The sequence below is a fragment of the Phacochoerus africanus genome, chromosome 4 (genome assembly GCF_016906955.1).
Source record: "Phacochoerus africanus isolate WHEZ1 chromosome 4, ROS_Pafr_v1, whole genome shotgun sequence".
Classification (NCBI taxonomy): domain Eukaryota; kingdom Metazoa; phylum Chordata; class Mammalia; order Artiodactyla; family Suidae; genus Phacochoerus; species Phacochoerus africanus.
In genome coordinates, this window is record NC_062547.1 from 139,688,163 (window position 1) to 139,712,761 (window position 24,599).

Consider the following 24,599-nt stretch of genomic DNA (forward strand, 5'->3'; position numbering starts at 1 on the left):
CAACATCAACACAGATGAAAAGGCAGCAGAGAGATGCAAGGCTGTATCCTTTCCATGCTCCATGAGTTAACAGTGGTGTTGGCGGAGACGCCTCACCAGGGCTGCCGACTGAATTGAGGTCATTTCCCCTCAAGGCACAGGCTGGCAGAATTGCAGACGGTGCCTCCCGCCGCTCAGCCAAACAAAAGTGGGTCAGAACTGCTGTGGGGCTGGAAGTTTCTGGGGGTTCTGGGAGGAAGTCAACATTAGAAGCCTGGTGGAAGGGGTCATCCTTTCTTGCTCGAAGCCAAGCCCACGATGATGAGTCTCTGGTTGACAAGAAGCTCAACAAAGCCCCTGTCCAGGTATGGTGGCAACACAGCCAGCACCGCCACCACTGGGATCGGTCCGCAGCAGCCAGGCCTGTGGAGGCTATGAGATGGAGAGGAATTTGGGGACAACAAGAATGAGATAAAATCCACAAGCATGAGGTTTACACAAGTGAAACGCCAAAGACAATTCCTACCCTGACAGTCGCCTGGGCCACCATCCTGCTATGACAGAGGCAGTGAAAAGCCACTGAAAAAAAGAAAAGAAAAAAAGAGAGGGAGTGTGTGTGTGTGGGAGAGACAGAGCGAGAAAGGAAGAAAGGAAGGGAGGGAGGGAGGGAGGGAGGGAGGGAGGGACGGAGTGAAAAAATCTCACCCATCCTGAGGCTCAGGAATTTTTGTATACAAGACAAATTCAAAAGCCACATCCTTCATGAATGGAAGGAACTATTGTAACACAAGAAGCTGGTTTTGGTTCTCTAGATAAAAGCCTTTAGTCAAAGCTTGGCTTTTAAGTTAGACACTCAAAAGACCTCCCCAGCTATGGGAATATTTAATGCTAGACAGTTGTTTTTAAAGTGTCCATTCCTAGTGATTTTTAAATACAAGCAAATGAACAATTTTCTTGAATTTTGGGAATCCATTCTTGGCCTGGAGACTGGGAAAAGTAATAAGACTCTCCCAACATGCTCTTCTGATCCAAGAAATCCCCCAAGGTGTTGGCAACATCCAAAACACAGCAGAGAGAAACCGTGTCCAAGCTCTGGGGACACGCCATGGCTGAGCTCAGCAGGAGAGTCAGCAAGCCAGCGCCAACCTCCCAGTAGAGCCATCCCTGGTCTTGCCACCTTTATCTTTAGTTGACCAAATCCTAACATCTGGAGGAGGGAAAAGGGTTAAAGAACAGGAGGAGATAAGAAAGAAAATTCTGAGCTTAAGAAATTCTTCCTCTGAGCTCAGAAAGCCAAAAGTCGATGAGCTTGGGTTTTCAAAAGGAAGAAAATGGAAGTTCAGACATGTGTATCCATGGGGATGCGGTGAACAAACCAGAAGTTCTCAAAGATAAATCAAGGCAGATAGCAGTCAGCCCCCAACCCCGCCCCATCTCTCACACTCTGGGGTATCGCAGGAAGTGAATCTAGGTCCCTTCTCAGAAGTCAGCTGCTTCTCTGCCCATCTGGAACCTCCCACTGAAATCCCTTCAGAAACCCTCCAAGGAAGCAGCTTCTGGTGGGGAGGTGGAAATGAGGGAGGTATAGGGTAGGAGCTTCTCATCCTTGGCTGGCACCCTGGAACCCAGGAGGTTTCCAAGGGATGAGCAGGAAGACACACAGAAAGGGGCTCAAAAACCCCACCTCTTCCCCCTTCAGTCTGAGGAGACACAGCTGAGCCCCAGAGTCTGGGGATCAGAGACCCCTTTCTGTCACCAACACTCACGACACAAAAGGGTAGGAAAAAACCAGGAAGAGGACGCTCTGGCTAAGTCAATTTCCTGGGAAACAGAAGTTTCCCGGAAGATTCTGTACTCAATCAGCACTCTCCCCAGCCACTTCCTGGAAAGAACCCACCCTGCTCCCAGAAGATACTGCCTCGACAATCGGCTTCTACCTTGAACACATTTGCTTAAAAGAACAGGAGGAGGTGTTCTGCTTTGATGCTAACGTATTAAGGAAGAATTTAGTGACCAATCTTGGCTAAGAGTCAGAAGACCTGGGTTCCAGTCCTAGCTTCACTTCTTACAGTCACTGCTTTTCAGGCTTTGGCTTCATTATTCATAAAATGGGATCATAATACTTGACCTATGTCTCCAAGTTGTTTTGAAACTTGAAAATGATAATATATATCATGCCATTTTGAGATCTATAGGAAACTCTTTAGAAATGGAGGAGGAATATTACCCATGAATGCTCCTCTTTCCCAAGGTCCAGTTTTGTGGGCAGCACTGCCCTCTAACAGAGAAGCATTTCCACAGCAGCAGAGACATCCTTTGAGACTGCAGGTCCTGTAGGCAAGTCTGAGGACCTCGAAAGTCTTAGAGACCCACCTAAATTCCATCGAGTTCCATAAACGTTCCAGTGACATGTTATCAAAGTTCATAAGGCTGCAGTTTTCTCATCTATTAAATGGAGCCAATAATAGCACCTATCTCATAAAGGTGTTAGGGGCATCAGGTAAGCAAACATACACAACTCACGCTTACTGAGACCATTCCAAGTGCTCGATAATTATTAGCACATGATGTGTCAAACGTGGTGTTTCTTCAAAAATGAAGAAAGAAGAGTTGATGCCTACAAGGAGACCCCTGGCTTACAAAAGGGTAAAACGAGGCATCTCTAACTCCAACCCAAAGTCCACAGGGCCAGGACCAGGAGAGGCACTCCAAGTTAAATAAAAGCATGGAAGCAAGCAAATTCAGAGCATGTCTAGAGAACAGCAATAGCTCAATCTAGCTGGAGCCTAGGCTGTGTCTTCATTCATCTAGAAAATACCTGTAGAGCATCCACTAAGTGTGGGGAAATGTGCAGCTTCCAGAAATGCAGGAAAAGCAGGCAAGGCTCAACGTTGGGAGAGAAGAAAAATGTGCAGGGATGAGGTAGTCTTTAACCATGGGCTGCCCTCTGGAAGGGGGGCGCTCCAAAATAAATTCTAATTTTCTTGTCTTTTGCTTTTTTTCCCTTTATGGAAGAGTATAAACGGGGGGGGGGGTCAGTTAATTAAGCAATCTGGTTAAAAGTCCCAATTAACCAGGCTTTACTATAAGTAACAAACACTGTTTAAGATCTGAGTCTTGATTAATGAAAAACAAGGGATCTGTTCCCGTCCATTTGGATGAGAAATCATGGAGAAGAGGAGGGGCCTCAGACAACCGCAAATTTTTGGCCCACCAAACAACACACAGATCACTTCCCAGTGTTGAAAGGATGAGGAAACTGGGGGGCACATTCCTAGGGAAGGGCACATAGTTGGATCATTTCGAAGAAGCCAGCCTGGAGAAAGTAGAGGGCTCTTCCTAAAAACAGCAAACACTGGACTCATTTTATACATATTATGTAACTTACTTCATCCAAAAGCCCAGCTCAACCAAGTGTCGGTATCTCCATTTTACAGATGGAGAAATGGAGGCTTGGAAAGCCGAAGTCCTGAGTTTAGCATCACACAGCAGTAAGGGGTACAGCTGGGTTTTGACGTTAAGGTTGTCTGAATATAATAACAAGCATTATGATGAGTACCTTACACCTCAAGACATTGAAAACTTGAACTGAGCAGGCCATTCTGGTAAAATTCAATACAGGCATCAGAGCACCCTAACAATCCCTCTTAGGGGTACTGCAGAGAAAGAAGGGAAATATGAGCCTAAGGATATTTCTTTTTTAAAAAAAGTCTTGGTGTTAGTAGTGTTCTAAACACCTTGGATCAGACCCAGATTCAAACCTCAAAACTAACCCCTAGATGGAGATCTTTCCCAAATCCACCTGTCTACCAGGCATCTGTGTTGTCAAAGCCTCCTAACAAGAAATTAAAGTTATCCTAGCACTGATCAACCTGTCTTAGCACCTGGGGTCCTTCTCTTTCTCATGCTGGGGCTGTAAGCCCCATGAGGTTGTCTTATTTGAGTCTGTCCTGTTTGCAGGTGAATCCTGAGTGTCCAGTACAATGCCTGCATATACTGAGCTCTGGAATCACTGTGCTGCTTTGCGCACTCCTCAGGACTGCCTAGGGCTCAGGCAGCCTCTCAAGCAAGTCCCAAGTTCATTCCTCCCTCTTGATGGGATGAAATAAGCCCAAGCCTTTGATCAAGTTCATCTAAACTATATGCCCAAAACAAATGCAAGTGATAACCCACCTTCTTTGACCTGTGGAGATGAAGTGAACCCAGTTATTCCAGGGCCAGGGGCCCTAGGAAACAGGTATATGAGTGCCTCTGAATGGAACCACTGGTCAGTCCCCCAGGAAAGACCGGCTGACATAGCTGGACACACAAACAGAGTCAAAACATTTTTAGCAGGGTGAAAAAAGAAAACAGAGCTACTTTAAATCTCCCTCTCCATGAGTTCCCATTGTGGCACAGCAGAAATGAATCTGGCTAGTATCCACGAGGATGCTGGTTCGATCTCTGGCTTCGCTCAAAGGGTCAGGAATCTGGTGTTGCCATGAGCTGTGGTGTAGATCGCAGACGTGGCTCGGATCCCACACTGCTGTGGGTGTGGCACAGGCTGGCAGCTGTGGCTTTGATTTGACCCTAGCCCGGGAACTTCCATATGCTGTGAGTGCGGCCCTATAATGAAAAAACAAAAAACAAACGAACCAGAAAAACTCTCCTTCTTTCATCATCCTATTTTTGAAGCTTTCTTGAATCAGTATTTGGCTTTCAGGGCCCAGTTTCCTTGCTCCCTAGAGAAGGAAGTAACACGGACCTGGCTTGACCTTTTCCTATAAGGGTCATGACCACCAGCCCAGAGACTCTAAATATCACTGCCTCCACTCTCCCTGGAATGGTGGGATATGAGCACTCTTTCCAGAAGGATAACTGAGGCACCTCCCCCGTTCCCTCTATGACACACCAGAGCAAAGGACTACATGGAAACTGCCCGGTTATCAATGCTATTGACTCAACAACAAAGCTCCCTGTTCTCCAGAGAATGCAAGAAACAGGGAGCTTTCCTAAGATCCCAACAAGGAGAACAACTAACCACAAAAACTACCTGCATCTGCACTAATGCTTCACTTGTCACCTTCAAGGTAGAGGCAGAAAATGGGGAGTGGGGGGTACGGTGCAGGAGTGAGGCAAGTGTCCTGGACAGAGGGGCTGTACTGGCCTGGGGAGAGGCGACAATTAACAGTGGGCTCAAAGCACAGACCCTGGAGTCAGACAGCCTCACTATGCATCTGGGCACTGCCACTCACATACTGGCGGAGCTTGGGCACGTTACTAGACCTCTCTGGAGTGTCGGTTCCTTCATCTCCAAATTGGGAAGGTTGACACCTCCCTCTGAGCCTCAGGCCCGGCCCCTCCCAAGTGTCTGCAGGTGGCAGAAACTGCCGCCTCGATCGTCGTCACCATCGCTTTGTGACGCCGAGCCAGAGGCAGCAATTCCACAGGAGGACCCTCGCTGCGTCAGGGGTTTGTGTTTTTTTAAATGCTCTGTCCAAGGTTGTGGCTGCCCTTACTTTAATTACTTCATTCCATGGTCTCAAATGAATCAATCGAAAAAAGGCCATTTCTCTCCACAAACACGTGAAATCCGATGGCTTTTCCATCCCATGGCTGGAGGGTTTCAGCTTAGCTTTGGCAGACTGTAAACAGAACGTCCAAAGAATTTCAATTGCCATTTCATTAATGGGGTCCCATTAATACCCCTCCCAACCAGTCCCGCTGATGGCCCAGTCACAGCCATCCAATTACCAAACACAAAACCCGCGTAAACCTGGGCCCAAGGCCTCTGAGGTTAAAGATTAAGCAGTCCCTGGAAACAACAACAGTGAGACAGAGGAGACAGGCTGTCAAACCCTCGGGCCCACTTCCCCTTTACCAGCTTCCCAGGAGAACTATGACACCGTCGGCTGGAGGCAAGGGTCTGAGCAGTTGGCTTCTCACTGTGGGATTCACTCTCCCAGACCCCAGAACAACACGTATCACAGCAAAAATCTGGGGGCATAACCCTGAGGGGGAAACTGGACCCAAAGGAAGCAGGAAGGACTGTCACAGAAAGGAAGAGAGAGGCCCATTCCAAACAGGAAAACAGTCAGCTGGGTGGAGAGATGGGGTGCTCGAGCCCCCCGGTCCTGCTGTGCCAGCCTCTCGGTGCCTTCCTCAGGGTGCTGAAGGCTTATCAGAAGGCCATGAACTTAAAAATAGTTACTTTTCTTCATGGCTCAGCGGAAACAAATCCAACTAGGAACCATGAGGTTGAGGGTTCGATCCCTGGCCTTGCTCAGTGGGTTAAGGATCCGGCATTGCCGTGGGCTGTGGTGCAGGTCACAGATGCAGCTTGGAGCCGGTGTTGCTGTGGCTCTGGTGTAGGCTGGCAGCTACAGCTCCGATTAGACTCCTAGCCTGGGAACCTCCATATGCTGTGGGTGCGGCCCTAAAAAGACCAAAAAAAGACCAAAAAAAAAGTTACTCTTTTCAAAGCAGTTTGGCTATATTTTTAATGCACACTCTCTTTGAGCTACTTTATGCTGCTAAGATGGTATCCTACTGGTACATCTTACTATTTCTTACATATTAGCAGGTATACTTCAAAATATTACATATAAGAATTCTCACTGAAGCATTTTATACAAAAGAAAAAACTGACAATATTAATGGTCATCAACAGAGGACTGGTTAAATAAATTATAATTCATTATAGTTCATCCATATGATGCAGCAGATAGAGTAAGATAATAGCCATACACACAGGTCTGGAAAGAACACCAAGACTTTGCATTAAGTGTAGTTAAAAAAAAAAAAAAAAAAAAGGTCTAATGATTAGAGAATGCCTCTATTCGTTGACTAGCATTGAGAACTTTGTCTAGATACTTATGTTGCAACAGAACAAAGGGTGGGGGAAAAAAATGTAATTGTAATGTATACATGTAAGGATAACTTGATCCCCTTGCTGTACAGTGGGAAAATGTAAATAAATAAATAAATAAATAAAAAGAGGGAGAATATGAGCTGAGAGACACCAAACCCTTTGACTCTCAGAGGAAACATTTTCTTTGGCAGAGAGTCCCGCTCTCTGATTAACGTGAAGGGCCAATAAAGAGTTATTTTATGTACCGTTAAAAAAAAAAAAGAAGTGCAATGTACACATATTCTGAAGGGCTACCCAAAAGAGTCCCTAGCTCCCTTCAGAGAGAGGGCCTGGGAGAAGGTCAACTCTGTATTTTATACCTTTGAGTCCTGTTTGAATTTCTGTCACGGGTACAAGCTGGTTTTCTATTGAATACATTATCAAAAGTCTTAAAATAATGTTATAGAAATATGTCTGCTGACACAGAAAGGTGTTCAGAACACACTCAGATTTTTTAGGCTGGAAAACGTACATGTGGAATGAGAAAGACTGGGAAAGCCATATGCCAAGGTGCTGCCTGTGGCGCCCCCTGGGTAGAACTGTGCTGCTTTTCCTGCTCTTTCCGCTTGCCTGCTTTTTCTAAAATAATCACTTTTGTATTAAGATAACAATAACAACAGCAGTAATAATAAAAATAGAAAAAGAAAGCTTTTCTTAGAGAAGGAAAAGAAACAGAACGGGGCTGTGGACAGGTGAAGGCAGGGGCCAGCTGGCCAGAGACTGGGGAAGCAGGGGAGGCAGCACACACCCACCTGCGCATTTGGGGACAGAGAATCCAAAGTCAGAAGCTCGGCAAACGGTCCTCCTCCCCTAAGAAGCATGCAGTCCGCAGCAGAGGCAGGGGTGGTGACCGGAGGAACCCCATCTCTGCACCTGGACCTGGCTCCGAAGCTTCCTTGCTGCAAATGACTAGCATGGAGGCCCCAGGGCATGGCCCTGGGTGGCACCTACTTCTGCAGGAGGCTCCTTCCCTGTCTGCCGATCCCTAAGCCATCCTACCAACAGGGCAGGATGTACTACCCCCATCCATGAGAGGAGAAAACAGGCCTAGGGTCATTCAGCTCCCAAACATTGGCGGGTGTGATCCCTGGCTCTGATCTGGAGAGTCTCCTTGTAGCCTGTGGGCTAGAACACCTCCTAACTCAAAGCATGGGGCCAGGGAAGCCTGTGACCATGGGGGTGGACACTGCCCAGTGTGTGATTCTAGAGGGCGCCCACACCCCCATACTTAACATGGATGAGATAGCAGCTCTGTCTCAGGAGGCAGAGCGGCCAGGTTCCAGCCGAAGTCAGGGGAGCAAGACCAAAGACACAAAGCAGGCCCACAGCAGTGGGTGGGTACGAGCAAGTAAACACACATAATCATTTTTTACTTCCTTCCCGAAACGTCCCACGGTGCGGGGAGTAACCTTCTCACCGCATCTGCCAATGTTTTTTCATCATGGTCTTATCAACCTCTGCATTGCCACACCACCTTAAAAACATGATGTTTATTTTTCCCTGCTGCGCACAGCTGAGCGCTGCAAAGAAAGCTATGCAGGAGCTTGTCACAGACTCCGCAGAAGGCCTCACGCAGTCACACTGACCAAGCCAAGGAAAGCAGGAGGGCTCCCACATGTAGGGAGGGGCAGCCTCCACCTGCTCCTGGGAAGCAGCCTCCCAGTGAGAAGGAAGGCATCCACGTCTCACTTCCCACCCCTAGATGGCTGAACACCTCGAGTCTAGCAGAGACAGCTGGCCATCTGTCTACACTGCCTGGTTGTTGGGATTTGCCAACTACATGGCGCAGACTTTGAGGCTCACACTTCCAATGGAAATGCCAGCTCTAGCCACCAACACTCCACAGTTACTAATTCACAGGGCCACCCTACGTCCAAACTGGGCCTGGAAGCCACAGAATGGAGTAGTTATAAACATGGCTCTGAAGTAAACATTGTCTGGGTTTGAATCCTGTCTCTGTCTCTACCAGCTGATGCCAACAAATTACTTCACCTCTATGTGCCTTAGTTTCCTCATGAAATGGACATAAAATGCTTAGCCTAGGATGAGACCTCAAGTGAGCGCTCAGTAAATGCTAGCTGGAAATAATTCATCAGGACTCTGCACAAGCACAAGTAGCACACACTGGCACAATGCTGCAGAACCCAACCACTGTGCCCACAAGAGGACCAGGAATGCTCCCAACTGCATCCTTCGACCTCTCCCACAGGTGAGTCTCACCATCTGACAGTGGGACAGGCAAAGGGAGAAAACGTTGATTTTGAAAGTTAGGGAAAGCCAGGCCAGATGAACCTTGAGCCTTGATTAAAGGTGGGCGTTAAGCACACGGCCCAAACCTCAGACAACCGTGTGAGCCAGCTCCAAAAGGTTGCAATACTTGCTGTGTGTGCATGCACGCGTGCACGTGCCATGTAGGAGGAGAGGACTGGGGAGGGGAGACCAGGAAGAGAGAGAGAATTCCTGGCATCGAAGCACTCTCCCTGCGCCACTGCACCAGCAGATGTCCACGCACTGGCGTGGGCCTCGGCCAAGCTCTCAGCTCCTGCTGAAGCAAAATCTGCACACATCCCTCAAGAAAGTGGCCTCTTCACAGGCTGGACTAGAGAGGGATCCCTAAGAACAGAGAGGAGGTAGGGAACAATGCCAGGAAAGGGGACACAGGGAGGACAGCAGAGAAATAGGAGAGTCAAAGCTCAGGGCCAGGAAGAGTCAGAGGAATTCAGAATTGGTGCAACTGGGGAATGTCTTTCACAAAAATCATCATTGCTGATGGCATCCTAACAACCGGTCCTGTGTGTGTCTTCAGAAACAGACTTCAGGAAGAAAGGAGCTCCTGGGGTCCTGGGCTTGATCAAAGCCTAAAAGGATGCTGAAAACAGAAGAAATGCTTGTTGACTTACGATCAAGGGGCGAACGCAGTGCAGAGAGCTGGCAGGTGGGCAGCCAGCAGGCCCTCAGTTAACTCCCCAACATTAGCTGGACAGGAGACACAGAACAGGCAGCAGTTCTGCCAGCGTTTGTTGGGGCAGAGGGACGAATGAGAGGCTTTACAGCAAGGGAAGGACGCGACCGGGACGGGATCATAAGACCAGAACTGTTTCCTAGGTCACTCATGATCTTCGTCCTCAAGTTCAAGTCAATACCAGTGAAGATGTCTTTGCAGCTAAACATGGTGGGCTGAACATTCACGTTCATCACTATTCCTCCTGAAAACCCCATTAAGAGAACAGATGACAAGCTCTGGTGGGAAGAAGGTCTCCACGAAAAACAAAACACAGTTGGCAGATGTACTGAGAAGACTGTTCAACTGTTTTACAAGAGCCAGGGGTTCTAACACTCACTGTGAAAAAGAAAAAGTCATTTATTAACTGTATTCCTGATTGAAATAAAAAGTTTTCTGATAAAAAAACTAATATATAATATATAGTATAATATATAACTCAGCTCTGCTATGGAGATGACATAAGAAGAATAAAGGGAGGGGGAGAGTGTCTGTCTAGGAGGGGACGCCTATGAAAGGCTATCCTACTCTTCTGTGAGAAGTCAGCAGGTAACATCTAAAACTAGTAAATCCAAAAAATAGTGGTACAAACATTTTATTTAGATAAACAGAGGGCAATACCAGATGAAGCTGCTTTGAGCTGAATCACAACCTCTATTTTAACTCTTGAGGATTGCAGTGAGTGGCTGTAAAGAGCAAGACTTGGTGTCGAAAAGCAGAGCAGGAGACCCTTGCTTATCCTTATAGACCTGCCAATCATATTTGACTTCAAAATCATGTTCATGAAACATTGTGATCAAAATAGATCTTCCTCAGCAAGAAAGATTTATTTCAGACCTAGCTCAAATTACTCTTCTCCCACGAAATCTTCTCAGATAGCTCCTTCCTCTTCTCTTGTGAAAATTACCGCCTGTACCACTCATCTGGCAATTAATCATAGTCCACTTGGCAATGAGGGGAACTCTTGACTGTTAATGATCTTTCCCCCTGTGTCTTGTCTCCCTGACTAAATTATAACTGCTGCACAGCAGAGGGCACTTCGAATCTTTGTGGAGTCCATGGCAGACCAGGTGGTTAACTGCACAAACTTGGAGATGTGCAGCAGCCCAGCACCACCACCCCGCAAGCCCCCGTTACCTGCATAAGCGTTGGCCTGCTGCAGAAGGTCGGTACAGGTGTGCACATCTGCAAATGCACGGATGCCCAGGCAATTGGTGGGATGCAACTGAGACTGCAGGAAGTCACAGCAGTTCTGGCGAACATCCATGAGCTGCAACAAGCTGGCTGCTGGGAGCAGCACCTGGAGGAGAAGGTGACATTCTGACCTGCAGGATCCTGGTGCTCTAATCAGACCACGCCCATGCTCAAGATCTTGACTTGGCACTCCACTGCTTGCCAAGTAAGTCCACTTCCCAGCCTCAGTCACCACTACTCCCCACTCCATGGACCCTAAGCACCGAGTCTCTGTCTCCCTCCAGTCCACAGCAGTGCCTCCCACTGCCTAACGTGTGTATGAATTCCCCTGGGGAATCTTATTAAAATGGAGATTCTGGAGTTCCCATAGTGGCTCAGTGGCTTAAGGACGTGACGTTGTCTCTGTGAGGACATGGGTTTGATCCCTGACCTAGCTCAGTGGGTTAAGGATCCAGCATTGCCACACACTGTGGCATAGGTTGTAGCTGCAGCTCCAATTCAACCCCCGGCTCGGGAACTTCAATATGCCACAGGTCTGGTGTAAAAAAAAAAAAAAGGAAAAAAGATGCAGATTCTGATTCAATAGGTCTAAGGTGGGGCCCCAGAGCCTCCATTTTTAATGGGTACCAGGTGATGCTCACAACTGCGGATCCATGAACCACACTTGAGTAACAAGACCCTTATGGGTTGAATGTTTGTGTCCCCCACCAAAATGTATCCACTGAAGCCCTAACCCCAGAGTTGAACTGTATTTGGAGATAGGTTAAGGGACCTCAGAAGGTTGGGGCCCCGATCCAATAGCACCGGTGCCCTTCTAAGAAGCAGAGGAAGAGATACCTGAATTCTCTCTCTCTGCCATATGCAGGGACACAGAAGGTGGCCTCCTGCAACCTAGTAGGAGAGACCTCAACAGAAACTCAATCAGCTGCCTTGATCTTGGACTTCCAGCACTGTGAGAAAATAAATTTCTGTTGTGTAAGCCACCCGTTCTGTGGTATTTTGTTACAGCAGCCCAAGCCAAGACAGATTGGTTCCCCTACCTGGCTATGTATTAGAATCACCTGGAGAATTTTTAAAACACTGATGCCTGGGTCTGGCCGCCAAAGATTCTAACACAATAGGAATGGGGTGTAGCCTGGACAGCGAAATACCACTAAAGCTCCCAGGTGCTTCTGGTGTACAGTCAAGTTCCAGAACCACTGCCCCACAGCCTTTAGCTACTGTCTCCCCTCAGAAAGCTATTTATTGAATTGCTCACAGCCTCATTCACCATTTAATTACTGAGCAGCTGTGTGCCAGCCTCAGGGCTTCACGGTAGGTAAGCAAGAGAAATCAGACCCCTCATTGTACAGAGTTTATCATCTACTGGAATGAGAGGGTCACCCCCAAATCCATTGGGACTTAGACAATCACACTGCACTCTCCCATCCAACAGAAAAATAGTAAAGAGCAACGTGGGGTACACTCCCGGAGAAAGGAGAGCGGAGTTTCCCTCTAAAAGGTCAAGCAAGAGACACATGAGTATTTATGTGTACCCTGGAAGACAGAAATAGCTCCTGCTCAGGTGTGTGTGCATGTGTTTTTCCTAAAAGCCAGGGAAGACTGGCCTGAACAGGCCAGATGGGTGCTCAGACAGCCAACCCTGGTTGAGTTCCCTAGGACTTGCCCTCAGATCCCAAACCAAACCAGGGGAGCTGGCAGAGTCCTCCTCAGCTCCGCTACCTCTTCCCCTACACCCCCCTATCCTGTAGGACAGGCAGATGGTCTGAGAGTGACTTAACAAAAAGAAATTTTGGGAAAAAAAAGTCCCAAAGCAGAACAGTTTGGCTTAAGACCACATAGCTCAGAGCCCCCGGCATCCACTTCACCCCAAGATAACCCCCGGGTTCTGGGCCTTTGCTCTCAGCTGCTCCCCTGGCTCTCAGGGACAGTGTCTGGGCCAGCCAACTTCCAGCTGTTCCCATCCACACAGGCTTGCCCAGGAAGACATGGGCTGCACAGTGTGATTTCTTAACTCAGGGCACGACAAAAGTCTTTTTCTTTGCTTTTCTTTCTTTTTTTTTTTTTTTTTTTTTGAGTGATTTAAATTCTGGAGTCTGACTGACACCCCAATCAGCTCTGCCCTCAGCTCTAGCTCTCCTCACCTCCACTGCTCAGGCCAAAAACTGCCCCAGTGCCCATTCTAGGGCCTGGTCGCACCCTAGGGTTACCGGCCATCCAAGTCTGCTCTGGATGGAGGGGTTTCCCAGGACATGGGATTTTCGGTGAAAACACTGGGACAAATGGCCACCCTTCCTCATTTCTGCCCACACCAGGCACCACCAAGAGCCTCCACTGTCAGGGATCCCAACTCCTGAGCCAAACGCCTGCTCTCAACAAGGGACGCGCTTCCCACCTGCAAGCTTAAATGCCCTCACAGTAGCCAGGTTCTAGAAAACACGCTCCTCTCTCCTTCCTCTGCCCTCTCCCCACACTACTCTATGACCCCAGCAGGACAGCCGTAAATTACCACTGTGTCCTTGGTATTTTCTGAACCACTGATTCATTCCAGAAAAGGAAAAAGATAACATCACCTGCTCTGGAGAGCCTGAGATCACAGTGAACACAGCCAAACTCCAAATATGACCACCTGAGCTCTATTCCCACTAGAAAGCCCTGTCCCCAACAGAGCAGCTATAAACAGGGAAACTCAATTAACCTGTGAGCTTGCTCAGCCTAGCCCAGCAGATTCCAGGACCAGATTAGTCTCTGCCTGCTAGTTAAGTGGAGAACCATTAACCATTCCTGCTGAATACATACCAGGAGTGGAAAGTTGTGTTCCAAACCCCCAAATGACCTCCATGACACCTGACCCTGACCACCAGCTACAAAGCCTAGAGTTAGGATTTCCTCCTCTCCCCTCTCGCCTGCAACCAGACTCAAACCAGGTTGACAAGCCATCCTGGTTTGCTGAGACTCTGCCGGTTTTGGCACTCAGTCTTGTGTCCCAGGAGAGCCCTCAGTCCTGGACAAACTGGGAGAGTTTGTTCACCTGAGGGACCAGGAACTTGTATCCAGTTACACCAAGACGCGCTGGTGGAGACGAGTAATCAGATGCTGTTGAGCACACACTCTCCCCGGGTGTGGCAAGCCCAGGGGTCAGGTGCGGTTGGAGGTCGGAACGGCCAGCAGCCCTTTGCCCTCGCAGAGGAGGGACTGCTGAGAATCCAACCCGCCCCCAGACTACATCCCCAGCCAAGCCAAGACGCCTTCATGCCAGGAACAATCCCCCGCCACCCTGGCCCTCTTCTTCACCACAAAGGCAGCCACACAGTTTGGTGCGTAAATTTTCAAGCTCATGACAACCAGCCAAAAAAGATGAAATAATGAATCCTTCCTGAACACACTGCTTAGGTTATACTTCCAGTTTTTAAAATCTCCCTGGATAGAGCTACCCACATAGCTTTCACCTTCCCTACGGCTCACAAAACCCACTTAGCAGACAAAAATTATGAGGCTTTCCATCTCTCCACACCCCCCACCATCCTGTGTGGGTCCATTCCTGCCCCCAAAGTGGTGTCAAGCTGACCTCCCAAAATGAGCGAGCCTGGTGGTTTCTCTAATTGCCCCTTCCCTCTCTTTGATCTTATGCTGTGATTCACTCTGAGTCAAAGGCCCTTTTCTTCCCACTGCTGGCTTCACACAGGAAGGCGTGAAGAAAAGCAAAAGGAGTCAGAATGCTGAGGGGAGGGTTGGAGGCTGGAGGCTGTGTCACTGCCCAAATGCTGAGTCTCTGGGATAAACGGGGGCCTGGTCCAGCAGGGCTCCGGGGCTACACACGAGGAGAGCCAACGCAAATCCCCAGAGGTGATGAGAGAAAAGGTCCGCAGGGTCTCTGCTTCCCTCCCCACGGCAAGGGCTGCGAGGATCTTTCTGCTCCCTCCTGCCTGCAGCCCGACTCCCTCAAGCGGCAGCAGTGACAAGACTAGGAACCTTGGCTTTAAAGCAAGACTGCTCGGAGGACCCCCTAGGGCTGTGCTGCCTGGGCCCTGGAAGGAGGCTGAGACCTGAGTCGGAACAGCTGGCTGAACCACTGCAGCAACAGCAGATGACCCGGGGTGCAAAGCTTTCAGCTGGCCTCTTGCCACCTCAGCATTCCGGTTCTCAGCAGAGAGGTGACAGGTTCCCCCCTCGCTCGCAAATGGCTTCCCCCCCATTTTTCACATGCGGGCCCCGTTTTGGTTTTTTTTTTTTTTCCTCTCCCAGATAACATGAAAACACAGCAGAGGATATCCCGTCACAGGGGTTGTTTCCTTTAACAAAAACAAAAGGAAATGTCCTGCCTCAGAAAGCACCTACTCCTGGAATTGCAGGGGGCAGGGCCATACACAGAGGGAGGGCCCCAGCCAGGGGCAAGGCCGCCCAGGGCTTCTGCAACAGCCACTCAAGGTCTGCCTCCGCCAGCACCAGGCATGAGGCCTGGCGCAGAAACAGTGCTAGATAAAAATCTATTGAGAGAAAGAAGAAAGGGGGAGAGAGAGAAAGAGACAGAAGTGAAGAGACGAACAGGAGAGCCAGCAGAGCAGCACTGTGACTAGAAGTGTCACTTAGAGTCTTTTGAAACATTTTTTATGGAAGTATAGTGTCACTTAGACTTCTGACTTCTCCACGTACCAGCCATGTGTCTAAAGGCATATTACTTAACCTCTCTGGGCCTCTGAATCAACATAAAATAAAGATGATGGCACTGCCTTAAAAGCTTGTTGGGCTCAAGTGAGATCAGACATTTAAGGCAGTGAACACAATGTCTGGTGACTAGTTAAACTGGTTATTATTATCATCAATCATCAATTAGCATGAGCCCAAATCAAGATCCTGACCATTTATTTAAAGAAACTCCAGCTGACCACGACAAGCGTTCTCTGGAGAGAGCTGGGTTCAAAGCCCACCTCAGCTACTTGATCCCTGTGCGACCGTGGGTACCACCCACTCCACCCCTCGGAGCATCAGTTCCTAGAACTGTAAGAGAAGAGTCACTGTAGAACCTTCCAGTGCTGGGTAAGCGAAACGAGGCACATAAAGTGATCGATACATGCCTGGCTCACAGTAAGTATCAGCAAGTAACAGGATGCTCGTTACCTCCACCAGAGAAGGGCAGCTCAGTGTCTCCAAGGTGTGCATGGCTGGGAAGATTCAGGGCGTAATCTCCCAGCCCCTGACCCTTGCTTCCCCAGCGCCTCCATGCTCACCCGCTCAGAGCACCAAAGCCTCAACAGACACTCTTCACAGACAGCTGGTGAGCAACTGTCTCAGCAGATACGTCGCAGCAGGAAGGAGCAGCCACATTTTGATGTAAACTCTCTTCCCAACCTTTTGTGTTTTGTCTCCCCCCAAGGTCACCCCTGACCAAACCACAGCTTAAAATGCAGGAGAAAACAGAAAACAGTTTATATATTTCGCTGACTCTGAACAACACAGTTTTCTGAAGGGTCTACATCATGCTTCCCAGGGGAGCCCCTACACATGCAGCCCGCCCCCCAACTCCCACACTTGCCAACACAGCAGACCCTTCCAGGGGCTGGCTAGAAGACGCAGGCCTGACCTCCAGCCTTCCTTCAAGATCCGGCCACACAACGCCTGCCTTGACCACCCTCAGCAAGGTGTGGAGGACCATGCCCCACTTCCTGGGCCCCCCACCTGGAGAGCACCCATCTGCTTGGTCATCTGTCTCCACCCTCAGACCACGTGCTCACTGGTGAAAGAGCTTCTGTGCTGACCATACTCTCCGTGCCCATTCTGAAGGCGGGCACAGGGTGGCACCCCTCTAAGGGCTTTACCTGCACTAATTCATTTCATCCTCATTATGGATGAGGTTAAGTACTATCATTATAGCCATAATACAGACAAAAACACTGAGGCACGGAGAGGTCAAGTACCTTGCTTAGGGTCACACAGCTAGAAAATGGTGGCGCTCGATGTGAAGGCAGACAGTCTAATTAATCCATGACCACCCAACAGAATGGGCACTATTACGATGCCTGTTTTACACGTGAGAAGACAGATCCTTGAGGCAGGATGTCAGTGGGGGTGTCAGAGAAGGTCTAGCAGGAAGGAAGCAGAACAAATCAGAGGCTGGCAGAGTGAGTCTTCTCTAGTCAGAGGTCACAGAGACCCAGGACCGCGCTTTACAGATGGGGGACTGAGCCCCTGCAGGGAAAGGGCAAGAACAAGGGTTCTGCGCCAATGGGCGTCACAGCTGAGAGCTGCACCAGGTCTCCATTCAGACTTAATTCTGCCTTGTCTCCCGTTCTGCACGTCCTCTGAATCCTCACATCTTCACTCTGGCTCCCTGCCTCCACCCCTACAAAGTAGTTTTTAAAAGCAGGGGTGGGAGTTCCCATGGTGGGTCAGAGGGTTTCAAACCCAACTAGTATCCAGGAGGATGCAGATTCGATCCCTGACCTTGCCCACTGAGTTAAGGGTCCTGTGCTTCTGTGGCTGTGGTGTAGGTCGGCAGCGGCAGCTCTAATTCGACCCTTATCCTGGGAACTTCCATATGCTACAGGTATGGCCCTAAAAAGCAAAAAAAAAAAAAAAAGCAGTGGTGAAGCCATTTCCTCCTGAGTCCTCTGATTCCTCAGTCGGCTGCTGCCTCAAGGGACTAGGGTTGTAGCGACCACCACTGAGTCAGGCCAAAGTGCGAAGACAAACACCCAGCCAGGCAAAACGGATCCACAGCGGAACACCTTCTAATTACCTCAGCTTGTAAACACTGTGTACTTTACAGGAGAAAAGTTACTAAATAAACACATGCACAACAGTAAGAAAAAGCTGGTTCCAATTGTACAATTCTACAACTTCCCTATACAGTGTTTTGGGTGTGTTGGCTTTTGTTTGGATTGGTTTTAGTGACTTAAAATGACAAGCAAATTTATTTTCTTACATCTGAAGTCAGAAGTCCTAGGTGGGTCCCAGCAGGCTAACACCAAGGTGTCAGCAGGGCTGCGCTCCTCCTGGAGATTCGGAACGAGAACATGGTTCCTTGCCCTTCGAGCTCCCAGAGGCACCCGCGTTCCTTGGCTCTTGGCCTCCCTACCTTCAAAGCCAGAAACAGCAAGCCGAACTCCTGTCAGGGCACACTGCTCCAGTTCTCTTCATTCTGCCTCCCTCTTCCATTTAAATAACCCTAGTGATGACACGGAACCCACATGGATAATCCAAGATAATCTCCCATCACATGTTCAACTGATGAGCTGCATTAATTCCATCTGCAGTATTAACTCCTTGACATTCCGTCTAACCCATTCACAGATTCCAGGGGTCAGGACACAAACATCTTTGGAGGCCATTATTCTGCCACTATGCTATATGATTAATGAGTTGCTGATATTAAAATGCAAGTGTTTCACAAATTACCCTCTGCACGTTTTTAGGTCGATATTCAGAATTTTTCATCCACGTTGCAAAGGATGTAATTTCTTGCATTTTGTAAATCTCAATATTTATATCACTCTCCAAAGTACCTAAATGAATTTAAATGTCATGGTGATTTGATATAACTATCACTCACCTAAAATTTTTTTCAATACATGCCCTATACATATTTTATACTAAATTACTCTGTGCTTACTGCACGGTCCACAGTCATTCGGTTGTTTGAATACTGACGCCAGACCTAGTGTGCAACCATGGCATCGCCCACTCCACTCTGGATGGGAAAGACCAGAAACAAAATGGCATGGCCATATATTTCCTGTGTATAAAATAAACCTCAATTCACCAAGAGCAGGGGAGGATGACACCAGATCACCATGGAAACTGGACCACTCAAAAATCTGTCCAGGGGCCAGAGGCACAATCAGACTCTATGTGGAGGCTCTGCAGGCCCACAGGCAGATTGCCTCAGACCCTTGGCTTGCCTGCACCCGGATACGCCTGCCTTACCAGTGCCCTTCACCACACCAAGCCAAGTTCCATCCATCCCGCAGTTCTCAGCTTAAATCTTAGCTCCTCAGAGACCTCTTCCCAGACCCCCTCCTTCATCCAAACTGAGCCTCCTCTCTCTCACTGCAGACCAAGCTCCCTTCCGTCAAAAGACTTTTCACAACTTGTACAGAGACATTACTTGGTGCTTAATCTGATGAGACCAAAAACTCCATGAAAGCAGGCAATGGAATCACCCCTGTCATGGGTACAAACACAGTGCCCAACAAAGTACCTGGCATATAACAGGCACTCAAACATCTGGGCCAAATGGAATGAATACAGGATTATCAAGTCGGCCTCCCAAAATACCTCAATCCTGGAAAGGGGGATGGGAGTCCAGATGAGGGCAAGAGGTGCTTTGGTCACAGAGAAGTATCTGCCTCACAATGAACAGGTGGAATCATGCTTAAAAAAATAAAGGGGAGTTCCCACTGTGGCTCAATGGGTTATGAACCCAATTAGTATCCATGAGGATTGATCCCTGGCCTCATTCGGTGGTTAAGGATCCAGTATTGCCACAAGCTGTGGTGTAGGTGGCAGATGTGGCTCGGATCCAATGTTGTGGTGCTTGCAGCTGCACCTCCAATCTGACCCCTAGCCCTAACCCATGAACTTTCTCATGCCACGAATGCGGCCTTAAAAAAATTAAAAAATTTTTTTAAATGAAGGAATAAAAAAACCCTTCTATATTCCATATAATTGCCATCACTTTAATTTAAACAGTAAGATCCTCAATCACAAGAAATAGCATCTCCTGTGTCTGTGTCTGGCCTGATGATTCCTAGGGTTCCAGTGTGGGCCACACCCTCAGCCTTCTTTCCTACATGACGCTGATGCCTCGAGGCCCACAGCAAAGACGCACACCTTTGGGTGAAGCAGTGTCCTCACTGGTTCCTCTTTTCAAGGCTCCAGATGGCTCAAGATGAGGGTGGGGCACCAAAAGGAAGAAAAGGCACAGACAACACATTTCAGAGCCACAGGCCCACGCGGGCCCCAAAGCACCTCCACAGGCTCAGAGGCCTTTCGTTGACTAACACCGAAACAAGAAGAACTTTTAACAGCCTCACAAGCCAACACTCAAAATCCCTGAGATGAGATGGTGACCGGGGAGAAGAGGGGTCACCCCGGCTTCTCGTTCTTCCTTCACCAAGAGTTGAACTAACATGAGTTTTACAAACTTTCTGCTCTGGGGCCCAAGCTCATTCAGAGGGACTGTTGCCTAGTGGTTAGAACACAGGTCCCCAGGTCAGGCAGGCACGAGTTGGAGGGTCACTGGCTCCAGCCGCAGGACCCAGGGCCAGTCACTCATCACCCAGTCTCTTTGGAACGCTAGTTCCCTGCCGAGCTACCGAGTTGTGAGGGTTAAACGAGATGATGATGTAAAACAGTGGGCCCCGAGCGTCCCGGGGACCTGCCGAGCTCCGCGCCGGGCCCGAGTTTACCTGGACGTTCTCTTCGGTCACCTCAATCTCAGCCGTGTAGATGTAGTCAATCAGCTTACTCAGCGTCTGCCCATCCACATCCTTGATCTCTATCTTCTTGGCTTTACTCTCAGACATGTCACCTACAGTTCAAACATACCAAAAAATGGACATGAACTTGGTGCCGAGGATGTGCTTCACTTTCTTCCGTGTGGCCTCTGGCCCCGCCTGGCAAAATAAACACTGTCTGTGCTCCGGGAGGCAGCAGAAGGGAATCAGGCGTCGAGGAGATTAAACCAGCTGACATCAAGGTCGCATCAACCTTGGGTCTGTGATTACTCCCAAACCCACTCGTAAGCATTCCCCACTCTATCTGTTGCCTATTTCCATTCTGAGGGCAAATCTATGTGCAATAAAACATTCAACCAACCATTACTGCAAATTTGTACGCGGGGGCCAGGGATGTGAACAAGATACACACCTGTCCTCAAGGACCACTTGGTCTAGTAGGGTGGACATATAAAAATATATGAGAAGATAAGAGTTTCGTAGAGGTATGTGCTATACCAGTGCAACAACAACACCTTTCAAAAAACCAGTGACTGAGGAATAACTATGGTCAAGCAGAGTGCAAAGCACTTTAAACTGTTACCTCTTTTAACCAACACCCTATGAGGGTTACTAACATTATCCCCATATTACTGATGCAGAAACTGAGGCACCAGAGCATAGGCAATTCACTTTGCCTATAGCCGCACATCCAGGAAGGGGCCGGGCCAGGATTGAAAGCAGGCGGTCTGACTCTAGAGCCCACACTTATAGTCACCACGCTATACTAAATCCCAAGAGTGCAGAATACAGAACAACAAACCCCATGTGGGGAATCCAGGAAGGCATCCCAACAGGAGGGCACATTTGCACTGGGGATTCCACAGGCAGGAAAGGTGAGCAAGGATGAGCTGGAAGCCAACCATAAGTGCAAAGATAGAAAAGTGCCAAAAGGATAAAACTGGGGAACCGTGAGAGGGGAGTATGGCTGGCCCCTGGGGTGACAGTGAGAGGAAGGAAGCTGGAGAGGGGCAGACAGGGGCCAGGACTTGAACAGCCCAGTAAACCATGCACATGAGTTTGGACTTTATCCTAAAAGTAGCACCACTGAAAGGTTTTCAACGGGGGAATGACATCAACAGATGGGTGTTTCTGAATGAAAGTTTGGATGCATTGGTGGAAGCTGGATCAGAGGCCGAGAGGACAGATGGGAGGTCCTGATAATAATTCAAGAAAGACAGAACAAAGGCCTGTGAACCAGCGCAGCCCTGGCCCCACGTGTGCCCAGCCCTGTGGCCCCTCATTTGGGTCTACCCTCTCTCTGCCGCACACAGCTTTGTCTAGAGCCAGGCTCATTTCACAAGGGCTGCTGCTTTCAGAAGGAAAAGACAGGCAAGACATGTGTCTCTGTAGACTGAAATAAAGGGCAACGTGACAGCAAGAAATGAGGATTCAGAAGTCCTGTGTGAGCGTGAAAACAAAGCCTGGGCGGGTGTTTTCTCTCTGTGGAATCTGTGCACTGGAGCCAAGAAGACAAAGTACAGTACAGCTCGTGGGCTGCAGACGCCCACCTCCAAGCTGCAGGCCTGCACGCGACTCCGCCGCCCATCCACAGCTCCCCTCCGGACACAGTTCTGGATGTGAATGACTCTGAACGGCGAGGAAGTGGGGCGAAACCTGTTCCAAACCCTGCCGACTCCCACTGCTGCCAGTCCAGGTAGACCATGGACTCTCCTTGGTTCTCCGACTGCTGGTCGGAGCCGGTGAAAAGGCCTCAGAACAAACAGGCCCAAGACAGGATGAAGAGGCAAAGAGGAAACAGGAAAAGACGGCGTGTTTCTCCTCTACCCATAAAACCGGCACTCGCAATCTCTCCCGAATTCACTCCAAAACAAACAAGAGCAGACACACAAGGAAATCAGAAGTTAAATTCATCTCTCCAAACAGCTATTCAGATGTTCATTCATAAAGGTCTAGTTGGTAATTATACTGTAGGAAGATCATCAAACATACCAACTCTTAGTTCAAGAACTTGGACCTCAGAAAAAAGACTGAAAATAAAAGAGCAGATTGCAAGAACCAAGAGACCCAGAAGCCCTTACTGGGTGTGAAACCAGAGTCCAGCCTGTTTTCTCTCTGTGGAAATGGTGCTTGGGAGTCAGGCTGGGGTTTTGTAACTTGAGAGTAAACAAGTGGCAACGCCTGAAATTGTATGAAAATATTTGTATGTGTGGGCAGAAATCTGATTTTCTGAGAAGATGAACATCAGTCTAAATGCCCAGAAAACATTAAGACACAGTTTTCCAGATGGTGGGACTTTGGGAGAATTTCTTGTTTCTTTCCATGACTCAGACATTTCTAATATCTACATTAAGCATTTCAAACTTTAATAAGCAAGGGAAAAAATATGTGAAGAAAAAACTATGGCCAACTATTATGTATTGAATGGAAAAACAACAAGGTCCTACTATACAGCACAGAGAACTATATTCGATATCTTGTGATAAATCATAATGGAAAAGAATATTAAAAAGAATATACATATGTATTACTGAATCATTTTGCTGTACAATAGAAATTAACACAACAGTATAAATCCACTATACTTCAATAAAATATTTTTTAAAAAATACTAGGGCCTCTAAGACATTTATTTTCTGAGAAATTTCCCTTATAGGAAATTGGAGACCTATATAAATCATAAGGACTCTTTAAATCCAATTTAATATCCCTATGAACCAAAGATATTACTGCACCAAACTAAGACAGCAGCTTAAACAAACCCGGAAAGTGGTAATAACAACTGCCAGGCCCTCAGGGTTTACATATATTACTGCATTTAATCCTTGTAACAACCCCAGGAGATAGGAGCTATTGCTTTCATTTTATATATTATAGAATTGGCATCTCAAGAGGCATTTGCACAGGTAAGGCTGGAATTTGAACCTTGGTCTAACGCTAGAACTCGTGTTTTTTTCTTTCTTTTTTTTTTTTTCCCATGGCCACGCCTGCAGCATACAGAACTTCCTGGGCCAGGGATCAAATCCAAGTCACAGCTACAACCCGCGGCACAGCTATGGTGCTAACACTGGATCCTTAATCCACTGCACCAGGCTGGGGTTCTAATCCGTGCCTCAGCAGCAACCTGAACCACTGCAGAGACAACTCTGGGTCTCCTTAACCTGTTGTGCTACAGCAGGAACTCCAACCTCAAGTTTTTTTCTAATAAATCCCCTTATAGTTAAACCTGACCCCAACTAATGACCTTGATGAAAGTATTCCCAAACAGGGCCTATGTCCAAATTCTGAGGAAAATGTATACTTACTTAATACCTAGCAAGCAAGAAAGAAGAGAGATGGGATCTTGTCCTCAACACCTAACAAAGTGCTGGCATATAACAAGCACTTGAAAAATATGTATTGGAGCAGGGAAGGAAAAACAGAAGAGAGGCTTTCTCTTAACATTTGTTAAGTCCACAGACTCCGGTAATTCTGGAGGGAGAGAAATCCTCAAAGGCTTGGTCATTCTTGCTCCTTCACTCACCTCTACTACTTTGATAAAATATTTCTAGAGAACAGAACATAAGCCCTATGAGTTCTTCTATCATCAGTCAACCCAACAGCCCTCTTCTGCTGGTTCTTCCCAAGAGACTCTGCGCTTTCAGAGAAGACATGCAGATGGCAACAGGCACATGAAAAAATGTTCAATATCACTAATCATCTGTGAAATGCAAGTCAAAACCACAATGAGGTATCACCTCACACCTGTCAGAATGGCTATCATCAAAAAGAACACAAATAAAAGTTGGTAAGAATGTGGAAAAAAGGTAGCCCTCCCACCACTGTCACTGGGAATGGCAACTGGTGCAGCCACTGTGGAAAATGGTATAGTGGTTTCTCACAAAAACTAAAAAGAGAACTACCACATGCCCCAGCAATTCCAGTCCTAGGTGTATATCCAAAGAAAAAATCAAAACCACTGATTCAAAAAAGATATATGTATCCCAATAGTCACTGCACCATTGTTCACATGTGCCAATCAACATATGAACTGATAAAGAAGCAAAGTGTCAATCAACATATGAATTGATAAAGAAGATGT

At 48.0% G+C, this 24,599-nt stretch overlaps 1 protein-coding gene across 1 annotated transcript in view; it reads right to left on the reverse strand.

Moving 5' to 3' along the window:
- The window catches only part of KLHL3 (kelch like family member 3), a 121,320-nt gene that overhangs the window by 54,874 nt on the left and 41,847 nt on the right, over window positions 1–24,599 (reverse strand). Inside the window, exons 4-5 of the mRNA XM_047778696.1 lie at window positions 20,471–20,592; window positions 11,007–11,169 (exon numbers count right to left, since the gene is read on the reverse strand). Coding sequence (XP_047634652.1) covers window positions 11,007–11,169; window positions 20,471–20,592 — 285 coding nt within the window. The remainder of the gene's footprint in view (window positions 1–11,006; window positions 11,170–20,470; window positions 20,593–24,599) is intronic.